The sequence below is a fragment of the Molothrus ater genome, chromosome 6 (assembly GCF_012460135.2).
Source record: "Molothrus ater isolate BHLD 08-10-18 breed brown headed cowbird chromosome 6, BPBGC_Mater_1.1, whole genome shotgun sequence".
In the NCBI taxonomy this organism is placed as follows: Eukaryota; Metazoa; Chordata; class Aves; order Passeriformes; family Icteridae; genus Molothrus; species Molothrus ater.
In genome coordinates, this window is record NC_050483.2 from 4394752 (window position 1) to 4407301 (window position 12550).

A 12550-nucleotide genomic window follows, 5' to 3' on the forward strand; every position below is an offset into this window, starting at 1 on the left:
GACTTCCAGCATCTATAAACTGTTTCTTCCCCAGCCCACCATAATTTCTTTGCACTATAAATTGGCAAAATGAGTAATGCATTAACAAAGAAAATAAGCAAGAGGTTTTAATTTATTTTTACATGACTGTTTTGAAACAGTTTTAGAAGATTCAGCTTGCCTTTCCTCTGTTTCTCCTGTAAATGTAGTCAAGGAGGCAATAAGGTACTGAAGTGTGTTTGAGTAAAGGAAGCTAGAAGAAAAGTTGAGGAGAAAAAAAAAAAGCTTTCACTGAAACTTAACCAAGGAAATTCTGTAAACACTTTAAATTTGAGGGAAAATACTTGGAATTTGGGGAAAATAAATAGTGTGAAGTATTCTGGGCAGTTTCCACACAAGGGAGCTACTCCTAATTGTCCCAGCCTTCTGGGGCTCCTGGAGAATTACAAAAAGGTTTGGGGAACTCTGAGGGGAAAAACTAAGAAACCATGGGTGCTTCTGTCAGCTGCGAAGATGTGGAGAGCAGTTGGTTTCTTCTCAGCTTCATATCATATTTGTGGATTTCCACTGACTTGGGGTGGGCCAGGAACTATTAAAATGCTGGATTGCCACCAATGAATTTGTAATTCTTGAATAAAACAAACAACCAAAACCCCAACGGAATCTGAATAAGGAATTTAAAGCCATTTGAATACCAATTTTTGCTGTCACCTGTTGAATATTTCTGATTCCTTGATGTTTGGTTAGAATTTGCTGCACAAAAGAATACTCTTAAATAAAGAATTTTTAAAATACTAAACACTTGCTTTATGGTCTTTGTGGTTCTTTCCCTCAGAGAAAAAATGGCTCAGGCCTATGATTTTGCTCTGGATAAGATTGGCATGGAAATCATGTCATACCAGGTATGTTTTCTTAATCAAAACACATTTTATTTCTAACTTTATGACAAGTACAGCTAACCATTGGTTTCACCATATGTAATATTTTTTCTCACCTAGATCTGGGTGGATTACATCAATTTTTTGAAAGGCGTGTAAGTACCTGAAAATTCACTTTTTTTTAAGCTCAGTTGATGCAATGCTGATGTTCTGCCAGTTGTGACCTGTCATAGCTGACGTTGCTCTCTCTCCCCACTGTTTAGAGAAGCAGTAGGATCTTATGCAGAAAACCAGAGGATCACAGCTGTCCGTAGGGTTTACCAGCGTGGTTGTGTCAACCCCATGATAAACATAGAGCAGCTCTGGAGAGATTATAACAAATATGAAGAGGTAACCAATAACTGATTCTTTGTGACATTCAGAAAGAAGTAATTATCCTGTAATCAAATATGGTGCCCAAGCCATATCCACTAAACACATATGTATAAAAGAGGTGACCAGCAGTATAAACACGTTTTTGTGTGCAGTATGTACCAACTCCTGTGGCAAAAAAATCACTCCTGAGTGATTTTTAAATTTCTTTCAAAGACCCTCCATGAGATTCATTTGGCTGTCCCATTTCCCAGCTGGCTCAGTGGAATTGCTGGTAAATGAGTGAGTGAGGCATCACTGGAGCAGCTCAGCTGGCAGTGAGGACTTGTGTCCCCAAGGAGGCACTCCCCTCCTTTCACTCAGAGTCAAATGGCATTCAGCTGGGATGGTTTGGACTTCCTCCACGGCATTAAGTTACATGCTCTCAGTGCTTAAAAATGCTCCTCACCATCCTCCACCTGAAGCCATTCCAGCACCCCTTCAGGTGAGTCTACTCCCACACTGCCTTCAGCTCAGCTCTCTGCCCTTTCAGGCCAGTTTGTAGCTGCACCTTTAGAGTGTGTTTTTAAATGCATCTGGTGGCCAAGCAGCCCCAGCCAGCAGCAGTGTGAGTGGTGAGTGCAGAGCTGATGTGGATGCCCTGGTGCTCAGCACTGCCCAGCAGGGATGCTCATACAGCGCTGCTCCTGCTGCTTGTGCACAGGTGTGGCTGCTGTGGCTCCCTGTGCCCTGAGCAGCAGAGAAGGGCCAGTTCCTCTTTCCTTGTTGCTAATTGTGCAAGTTGTGAGCTTGGTGCCCTCTCATGTTAATAAGGCCATGGTGCTTAGCTGCTGGGAGAGCCTCTGGGTGGGAGAGCCTCTGGGTGGGAGAACTCCAGGCATCCCCAGCCACGAGCGTGTACCATGGCAGCTCAATGTCCCATAGGTGTTTGGGGACGCCACTGCTGTCCCCAGGGAGGATGCCCAGGACACACCTTCTCCAGTGTAGGAAAACCCCCACCACAACTTCCCCATAAACCACCCCTTCCCCTCCCACACAGGCTCTCACTGCTGGTTCCTCCTGCTTTCATTGTACATGGGGAGGCTGCCAAAGCCATGGCTCAGAGCTGTCCCAGCTGAGGCAGCTCTGGCTAACACCTGGAGCTCCAGCAGCTCCTCAGGCTGTTTGAGCTGCTGGGAGCTGAGGGTCAGTGCTCTGCTGGGGCACAGGGATCTGTCTGTCCTGTTGTGGCTGCTCTGACCTCAGGGGCAGGGCTGCTGCTCACGGGTGTCCTGGCACAGGGAAAGGAATGCTCCTCACCAGAAGGGCTCTTTGAGGGGGAGGGATTGCCCATGTCAGCAGCCCAACAGCACAGAGGCTTCATGCAGGTCTCAGTATGGAAAGGTGATGGCCATTTGCTGTAATTTGAGCTTTCCTTCAGCTCAGCTGTAGCCACCAGGTGACAACACCAGCCTGTCAGTCACCAGTCTTTAATTAACTAAATGGTCAAAAGTGGTAGAATTTTTAGGGAGATGTGGCTCAGTGACAAAGTGACAATCTGGCTCACGAACCTGCACAGCTGCTGAGCTGGGAGTGTATCCTGGGAGAGTCCTGCTGTACCCTCAGCCTGGTCCTGGCTTAGCTGGAGCATTGTGGAGTTTGTGTGCCCCATGGCCCAGCTTGCCATCCCAGACAGTGCCTTGGCTTGCAGTGAGGGCAAAGCTCCCTTTGCTTCCCAGCTCAGGTGCCTCTTTGCACTTGGACTGAAAGCTGTGCACATCTTCTGCACAGTCCTGGCAACCAGCAAAATCCACCCAGACACAGGCATAGCCAAGGGGTGGCTGCTTTTCCTGCCCAAGAGCAGTTCTTCAAGCTTTTGTTCTTGCCAGGACCCTGTGCCCAGGGCCTGGCTGCCCCCAGCCCCTGTTGCTCTTGCAGAGCAGCACAGCAGAGCCCTCTGCACGTGTGTGACATGTGTGCAGTCCTGGAGGCTGTCGGGCAGTGCTGACACATCTCAGGCCCCTGCTGACAAAGGCAGGAGCCTTTGCATGGAACCATGTTCCATGTGTTGCATGGAACCTCTTCTAAGAGCTGTCAGTTCCTTCAGGAACAGAGGAGAAGGCAGAGCTCTGAGCCTGAAGGCCAATCCCTGGTACTCCTTGTACCAGAAAATCAAATTGCTCATGTGCTCTCAGTCAGGCAGCTGTCACTGACCATCATTTAAGAGCAAAATTGTAAATCACAAATTTTCCCACTTTCACCCACAACACTTCTTGTGAAGCTCATTGTATGTTCGAGAGTCATTAAACATAAGCTGAGGTGCTTCAGGTCACTTGGATTTTAGTAGTGAGTTCATCCTCTGTATAAGTTCTTACCCATATATTTATTAGGTGAAATAAATATTTTGAGATTGGTATCTTAAAATAACTTTGTCTTTGCTCACTTTTGCATCCCCTTTCGAGCTCTTTCTTGTATAAAATAAGATTCATTATGTCCAAAGGGAAGTTGCACATTGCCAATTCCTTTTTTCACCCTTCTCCAGGGCATCAATATTCACTTAGCCAAGAAGATGATTGAGGACAGGAGTAGAGATTACATGAATGCACGACGTGTGGCAAAGGTACAACCTTCCGTTGACTTTTCTTTGTCCCATTAAACTCCACAAACCAGCATTAAACTTAGTTCTTACATCAAATAAAAGTGTGCACAGACTAGTTAGGCTGGCATACTAAAATATTTCCATTTGTTTTAGGAAGCATAACCTGAAGGAAGTGTTCATTGTGTTTAAATTCAAAGCCTTGCTTCTGTTTCAGGAATATGAGACAGTGATGAAGGGCCTGGACCGCAACGCTCCCTCCGTGCCCCCACAAAACACCCCCCAGGAGGCTCAGCAGGTGGACATGTGGAAGAAGTACATCCAGTGGGAAAAGAGCAACCCTCTACGAACAGAAGATCAAACTCTGATAACAAAAAGAGGTAATGAGATGTCTCTAGGGCGTAGAGAATTGTATTTCTTGGCTCCAGTAGAAGCCACACGTGATTCGGTGTTCAGGGATCGTGCTGGAGTAGATGTTGATGGAGTTTCTTGAATTGTGTGGGTGGTTTTTTATAAAAAAAGAATCTAGATTTTGCTAAAGCCAAGCTGGAAGTAAGAAATGGATTTTGGGAGACAGTGCTATAGTTGTGTACCACTGAACCTCTGGTGCAGGTCAGGGAACAGTAGATTGCAGCCTGATTTTATGGCTCATTTTGAGTCAGCTGTGCTTGTTCCTCTGTGGACAATGCAGGTTTTAGCTGCTGGTTGTGGTTCGTGAAGTTCCTGGCAGTATAAAAGAACTGCAGCAGTGACCATTGTATTCAAAGCCAATTAGTGTTGATGTTGTCTGATTTATTTGATGAATTTTGCATTCCACACTTGGGTTGTACAATGGTGGCGCCATTTCCAAGGAGTGTTCCTGTCGTGTTTTGCCCACAGTGATGTTTGCCTATGAGCAGTGTCTCCTGGTGCTGGGCCATCACCCAGACATCTGGTATGAAGCAGCTCAGTACCTTGAGCAGTCCAGCAAGCTGCTAGCTGAGAAAGGGGTAAGCAGCTTGCACTGGCTTTCTCTTCTTTCCTTGCTCTGACATGGTGTACTCTCAGTTTTTCCTCAGAATCAGGGAGGGGGGTATAAAAAAATACTTGTGACATGTTCAGAATTTTCAAACGGGGAAACTAAAAATTTTAAGAAATAAAAATGTATGCACTTTAGACAAGAATTGTGAAAAATTGTTTCAATCTTGGCCAGCTTTAGGCTTGGGGGATTTTTTGGGCCTGATTTTGTGATTCCTTAAGTACTGGGGAGATGATTATCCCTTTGTTGGAGCACTGAATGGAAATTCACTGGGGCTTGTCACACACAAGAGATATTCCATAAATTGGCCTTCATTGTCACAGATGCTGAACAATTATATTATTATACTTATTTTATAACAGGACATGAACAATGCTAAACTTTTCAGTGATGAGGCTGCTAATATTTATGAAAGAGCGATCAGCACTTTATTAAAGAAGAATATGCTTCTTTATTTTGCATATGCAGATTATGAAGAGGTGAGCAAAAATAGTGATGTACTGACATTAAAATCCAAATACATCTCCCTTTAATACTGTCATTTATTTGAAACATACTGAGTACACAAAATTCTGTAGAATTAATTTACTGATTCTTCTAGCCTTATTCAGCGTTTCTGAGATGGAGCTGACAAAATGAAGAGGAAAAGCTATGAAAATCCACTCTCTTTCCGTTTCAATATTGACTATATTTCTGAAGTTATCATAAGGGTGAAATGCTTAAAAATTTCCATTTCCCAGAGCATCAGCTTCTTCACTTTTAAAGTGGGCATCAAGGGCACCTTTCCTGTCTGATTCTTGGGGAGGTGATGTTTTTGTTGGCACGGCTGTGACAGAAGATGGGGGCCACCTTTGCTGCAGCTCTCTGGAGAAATCTCTTTCCCCAGACCACAGTGAGCCTCCACAAGGAGCAGTGTCCCAGTGGTGTTTATTCCAGCAGGAATAAAGGCTGTTTCCCACTGGGCACATGAGGACTGTGGAGTCCTGTGTGGGGTATAGTTTGCCCACTTATTTTATCGTGAAAGAATCTTTCCAGGGAGAACTTCAAGACAACAGAGGGAGGGAAAGAAGCCTTTGCCTTTAAAAGAAAAATCCTTCCTTGGTTTTCAGTGCAGCCTCCTGTATGCTGTGTTCTGGTTTTTCAAGGCTGCACAATACAGCCTGCAGGGCTGCAGCTGGCAGGGAGCAGAATGGACTGTTGGAAATGTGTAGGTTGGAGAGTTAAGGAGATGGTGTTCCCACCTATCTGCACATTGCTTTTAGACAGATGTAAAGGATACAGTCTGTATGCCAAACACCTCCAATGGCAGTTCTGTGCAGCATTACTACATTAGAAAAAGACTTCAAGGACTTCTGAAAAGCATCTAGGTGGCTATTAGTGGGAAATTGGTGTGGGAGGTAAAAAATGTCGGCACAAGACAGAATATGCATCTGGGTAAAGGGACTGACATACACAGTGTTCAGCCAGGGAAAAATGGGAACAGGAGAATTCTAGTTTTGTCTTCAGCTTGAGTTTTGCATTCTGGGAGGTGATCTGAAGGGAGTGAGTGAGCAGTGTGTGTTTGCCTTCCCCCAGAGCCGGATGAAGTACGAGAAAGTGCACAGCATCTACAACCGGCTCCTGGCCATCGAGGACATCGACCCCACGCTGGTAAGATCATCCCAGTGCCTCCACATCCCCATGGATTGGCACCCAGTGCATGCACAGAGTGGGGAAGCTCTCACAGCATTCCTTGGGTCACAGGCATGGAGAACTGAGGTGGCAGAATTACAGTCTTTAACCCATTGAAATACGCTAAGATGTGCACTTTCCTCCTCTGTCTCTTTTACAACAAGTAATGAAGATAAAAGATATAAAATAATTCACAAGCACCCTGTGGCCATGTAGTTTGCAAATTGCAATGCACCATGTAGGTAGCAGAGTGTTGCTGTGCCTCTGCTGCAGTGACACAGTGAACACTGTCCATGTGCCAGCTGTGGTGGTGCTGAACACATGGTGTCAGCAGTAACCTGCCCTCAAAAGGTTGTTTAGTTTATTATAACACAACAACCTCAAAAGGTTATTTAGTTTATTATAAACAGACACAACAAAGCATGAGGGGGCAAAAGAAGGTGTGAAGCCTAACACTAAACAACAGGTCAGTGTCAGAGGAGAGGTATCCATTCACTGACACTTGCCATTCTTTAGAGACACATCTAATGCTTCCCAAAGGCACATCTTATGGGAAACCATGGGCCAGTTCCTCCTGCTAAGGAATGCTGCTATTTGTGATCTAACTCAGAGTGAAGGAGAGTTGAATCCCAAAGAAATGCAAATCACAAATTGGCTGCTGAATTAAGTAGCACGTTCATTATTTCCTTGATCACGTATAAATACTTGCAGGCAGGAGGATTTGAATCTTGGGTTGTTTCATGTACAGTAAAATGCTTCATCAGGCCTTTTGGCTGTTCCTTGGCTTTATGGATGTCTTAACTTTATTGGAAAGTTATCATTTTTACAATAAGCCTTGAGTTCTCTGAAGGCACCAGCTAATGTAAATGACATTCATCTCCTTACCTCCCCTTCCTTGAAAAATCTCTGTATTAACTACTGTCTTTTCATGGGATCAGTCTTAGGCATATTCCATTTTTTATTAAAAAAAAAAAAAATCTATAAAATGTTTGCCTCAGTATTATAAAGCAAAACAACACAGAGGCACAAGACAGCCTTGTTTCTGTTTGGATTCATCTGCTGTATTTTGTGTGTCATGATTACTTCAGACATAGTAAAAACCTTAATGATACCCTGGTGTTCTTTGTTAGCACTGATGCTATTTAAATATTAATGTGCACCTTAGGTTTATATCCAGTACATGAAATTTGCAAGGCGAGCAGAAGGCATTAAATCCGGAAGGACGATATTTAAGAAAGCGAGAGAGGATGCCCGGACCCGCCACCATGTCTATGTTACTGCAGCTTTAATGGAGTATTATTGTAGTAAGGTAACCACAGGTGCTCACCCTGATCCTAAACAAGTGCCAGGAGGCTGCACAGCTCACTGAAGCTAATGACTTTTTTTTTTTCCCCCCCAATGTTTGCAGGATAAGTCTGTGGCCTTTAAGATTTTTGAGCTAGGGCTGAAAAAATATGGGGACATTCCAGAATATGTACTGGCATATATCGACTACCTTTCCCACCTTAATGGTAAGCTTTGAGCTTTGAGAGGTCTAATGAAGCATTACTCAGGCCAGGTTCTTGGTGTTTAAATTCTTCATGAAGCTCAGCAGTTAATCTGAACACAAAACCTGCTGCTGGTTTGTCTGAACCGAAGCTCCAGAAGTCTGGTGACATTAAATCTTGATTCTGCTGAAGGGAGGAGAGTGAACTTTCCAAATTGTAACTCACTGGCAGTGCAGGAGTTTTACAGCATCTGCTGTGAACAGTGGGAAGTACACTGAGGAATTTAAATCCTGAGGAAAAAGATTTAAAGGAGTTTACAGTCAGCATGAGAGGAGTGAGGGATTAGCTGGTCCTGCCTAGGATGAATTTAAACTCATTCTCCCCAAGTAGATGAGATGAGCAAGATGTAAAATCAGTACTGGGCATGTCAGTCATGCTTGGAGGGTGCTGGGGAGCTGCAATGGAAAGAGCAGGGCACAGGAGCTGGGAAAACCCGGGCAGGAGGTGGAGGTGGTGGTGGAAGGGCTCTGGGTGGGATTCCCTGGGGCAGGGGCTGAATGGACTCCTTAAAAAGGAAACCCAAGCTGCTGTGTGGATTATGCAGCACCAGGCACCATTCATTCATCTGTCAGGCTGCAGTTCCTGGGGTTTTCAGGCACTGGGAGTTTAAAGATTTTTGAGGGCTTTTTCTCCTGTGAGCTGTAAAATGGGAGATTTTATCTAAGTTAAAGTATATTTAATTTTGCTCTAAGTTAAGCTAAGGGTCTACATAAATATTGACAATACCTTTCTGTAAGTTGCCATGAGAAAAAATTATCTTAGAACTCCCTAGTTTATTGGTCTCTTTTAATAACCCAGCAGAACTGCTGAAACCCAGGAGAGCTGATCTCTGAGCTGTAAGTGTAGGAGGTGGTGCAGTGCACAGGGCAGGAGTTGGCAGTTTTAGGAGCAAACCCACCAACCTCTCCATCCCCCCAGCTGGCAATGTGCAAAGACTGACTGCTTGCTGGGAGCCAGGTCTAATAATTCTGGGAGGATTCTGAGGACTATACAAACATATTAATATTGCCCTGATTTAAAAGGGAAATAATGAATCGAAAGGCCAAATTTAAATTTGCCAACATATGCTACTGAGATAATTCAAGAAAATTGATAAAACCCCCAGCCATCCCGAAGAGATGCCAAGCAATAGCTGTGCTCTTATAAAAGAACCTGTAGTAAGATAAGTTTGTCACTATCAATAAAACCAGACTCCCAAAGAACAAATTCACATTGGAATTTAACATCAGTGAAGTTTTATGTGGGTACTCGGATCTCTTTATACTTACTGAAATTCAAATCCATGAAAGTCAGCCTTATGCTTAATTCAATGTGCACATCTCTTTGAATGGACATATTTTAATTTGTCTTTAATATATTTTACTCAGTGTGATTTTTTTTTTCTTTCTATTTTTAAAGAGGACAACAATACAAGAGTTTTGTTTGAACGTGTTTTAACTTCAGGGAGCCTTCCACCTGAGAAATCTGGGTATGTCTGCAAAAGCAGTTTCACTGCTCTGGAAAAGATACATAACCCCTTTCAACCATAAATATCCTGAAGAAATTAGAAACATGAACAGCAGGACAAAATTAGGTACAGATGTTCCTTCCCCTCTTCATGCTGTCCAAAATAGCAACAGCTGTGACAGATTTGGGAAAGTCCCTATCCCACCTCTATTGATTTATTGACTTTAAAACCTCACTGATGCAGGATTGTTGAGGATAGAGTGCAAAATCCTCCTGTACAGTAAGGATTCAGTGGTCTGAGCTGAGAAGGTGAGTCAGGAATTTGTTGAGGAGGGTGCTGAGTATCTCCCAGCCATGAAAATAAAATAGGAAAAGAACCAGAAAGGACTTGGATTAACCACTCACTGCCATATTTGCATTACTACTTTTTAAGTTTCTTTCTCAAAAAAAATGCTCACCAAGGCCTTGCAGTCTGAGGGTTCTCACTTCACCATTTTTACTCTGGTAGACAAAAGCATCAAAACTAAGGAATCAAATATGGCACTGCTGTGCATATTTGTTCTGCACTTCAGTTCTAATCTTTTGTGAAGAAATATTTTTATACCCAATTTAAAAGTGACAAAACACAAGAGCTTAAAAGCTGAACCTTCTTCAAAGGTGAACTCCAAAGCTAAAATGAAAGTTGAATCAAGTCCAGAAATATGGTCAGATGTTGCTTAAGTTATATATGAGATTTTCCATGGAGAAATCAGCAGTAACTATATCTATTTTGGGCTGTATAAAATTCTGAAGCGCTGCCTGTTGTGTTCTTGCCAGTTAGAATGTGCTGCTCTGTGCAGAGGAACTAGACCATAATGCATGGTAAAGAGTCCTTCCCATGTCAGCATCAGAGTGAAGCTGTGTGTACAGGTTGAGCAGAGTGTTTGATAAAAGCTCACCTCAAATGCTGGAGTCCTTGACACCAGAATTCCTTTCCTTTCTGTAACAAATTCCTTTGCAGCCCACCAGACTGAGAGCTCTTACAGAGATACAGAAGGCACTGGGAGGGCAATGCCTATTTTAGATGCACCTAAAGCAAATAACAGAAATGGCCATGCACTCCCAGATGGGCTCCTCTGGCTCTGTCCTCTTGTGGGTTTTTATCTGGATTGTGCTCAGTAATCCTTCCTCCTTCAGTAACTCTCAGTGTCCTGTTCTGTTCCAGGGAGATCTGGGCTCGGTTTTTAGCCTTTGAAAGTAACATTGGGGATCTGGCCAGCATCCTGAAGGTGGAAAAACGGAGGTTTACAGCCTTCAAGGAAGAATATGAAGGCAAAGAAACAGCTCTGCTGGTGGACAGGTACAAGTTCATGGATCTGTACCCTTGCTCTGCCAGCGAGCTGAAGGCCCTTGGTTATAAGGTGAGTGGGTAAGAACACTTCAGTTCACTGTTGTTCTTCTCAGTCCTAAGAATCTTGGACAATTCCTTGTTTAGGACTTGTCTTATAGTCCTTCCCCTTGCTAGAAAAGCAGGTAAAATAGGCTTCCTCCTCCTCCTCCTCCTCCTGGTCTCATTGGGCAGTAAAGTGCCAGAGGCCAAGGGCAGAAAGGAGCCAGGACCATCAGTACCAGCTGCAATTTTGGGTATTCCTGGTAATGTCCCATCTTCCCATGGAAAGGTCAGTGTGTTAATGCCATCACCTTGCAGCTACAGGCCTCCACATCTGAGCTCCTTCAAAAACCAGAGTTCTGTGGGAACTTTGTAGGATCAGGTCACCTGTATGAAATATGGCTGGCTGTCCTTCTGCTCTGAGGTGGCAGAGCTCCCCTGACTTCACTGGGAACTGCATCAAAGCCCACATGCTGCAGTGCCAATGTTTGTTGGGAATGGCTGAGGAAAGCTCTTGGCAGGGAGCAGTGGTGCCTCTTTTTTCAGTTTTTGCTGCCATGTGGAGTTCTAGGCCAGACCCCTGTATCTGGTGGTCTCCTGTTTGGTTTCTAACCATATGTATTATTTCTGTCATTTAACACTTTGGGGAATCATAAGAACAGAACAGGATGTTGGTTTACAATTTTTCAAGGCTGCCAGAGAAGTAGAAACAGCTGATTGCCATTTGCATGGACAGGAAGAGAGCCCTCAATCCATGCTTCTAAAACAGCTTCCACTTTCTTCTTACACAGAAAAATAATGTATGAAAAATACAGATGCCATCAAAGTTAACAAAGCAGCTGCATTGTTGACCATCACAGAGCTCTAAAATAATCTGATAGGTGGAAATCAGATTCACATTGAGTCACTGAATACTTTTCTTTGAATACAGTGGGGGCAAAGTTATTTTGAGGTTAGATGTGAGCTTACAAACAAGTACATTTTGCTAAGTGCATGCAGGGCAGTGTGTACCTAAGATGGTGCAGTCCTGCTGCTTGGAACATGCCAAAACATAATCCTGTTTGAACTGATGCTTTGCATGCCTGCTGACTGCCTTATGCTTTACTTCTTTTCCAGCTAAAGCAATCTAGGAATGAAATGAGGGAGAAATGATAGTTGTGAAGGCCTAGTGGTCTGCACCTGTTCACCTAAATCCTCTTAACCTAAAAAAGGAGCCACTCCAAAATGACAAACACCGTTCAGGAACAGAAACAAGTGTTTCCATTCCAATCCATTCCATTGGGTCACTGTAGGATTAAAATCTTTAATGAATCATGCAAGTTTTGCCCAGATGGTCTTGTGAGAGGCCATCTGAGATGATAATGAAGACAAAGTGAGAAAAAGCAACTGGTGCAGAGCGAGGTTTTGTTCTGTAATTGAAGCTAGCAATGTGATCCTGCCAAGTTCACACTCTCTAATTGGCTTTCACAGGATGTCTCCCGTGCCAAGCTAGCAGCAATAATTCCAGACCCTGTGGTTGCACCTTCCATCGTGCCTGTCCTCAAGGATGAAGTAGACAGGAAACCTGAATATCCCAAACCAGACACCCAGCAGATGATTCCATTTCAGCCAAGACACTTAGCACGTAAGTCAGGCTTTGGGGAGTGGTTGTGTTTCACCTGTGGTGAGTTAGGAACCTGGCTCTTCAGCCTAATC

General features: G+C 43.8%; 1 protein-coding gene across 1 annotated transcript in view; it reads left to right on the forward strand.

Annotated features, from left to right (window-relative positions):
- CSTF3 (cleavage stimulation factor subunit 3) overlaps positions 1–12550 on the forward strand; it is a 47717-nt gene that overhangs the window by 32918 nt on the left and 2249 nt on the right. Inside the window, exons 6-18 of the mRNA XM_036384466.2 lie at positions 815–881; positions 978–1012; positions 1121–1247; positions 3751–3828; positions 4022–4184; positions 4684–4793; positions 5185–5301; positions 6398–6472; positions 7659–7802; positions 7902–8004; positions 9439–9508; positions 10691–10886; positions 12326–12479. Coding sequence (XP_036240359.1) covers positions 815–881; positions 978–1012; positions 1121–1247; positions 3751–3828; positions 4022–4184; positions 4684–4793; positions 5185–5301; positions 6398–6472; positions 7659–7802; positions 7902–8004; positions 9439–9508; positions 10691–10886; positions 12326–12479 — 1439 coding nt within the window. The remainder of the gene's footprint in view (positions 1–814; positions 882–977; positions 1013–1120; positions 1248–3750; positions 3829–4021; positions 4185–4683; positions 4794–5184; positions 5302–6397; positions 6473–7658; positions 7803–7901; positions 8005–9438; positions 9509–10690; positions 10887–12325; positions 12480–12550) is intronic.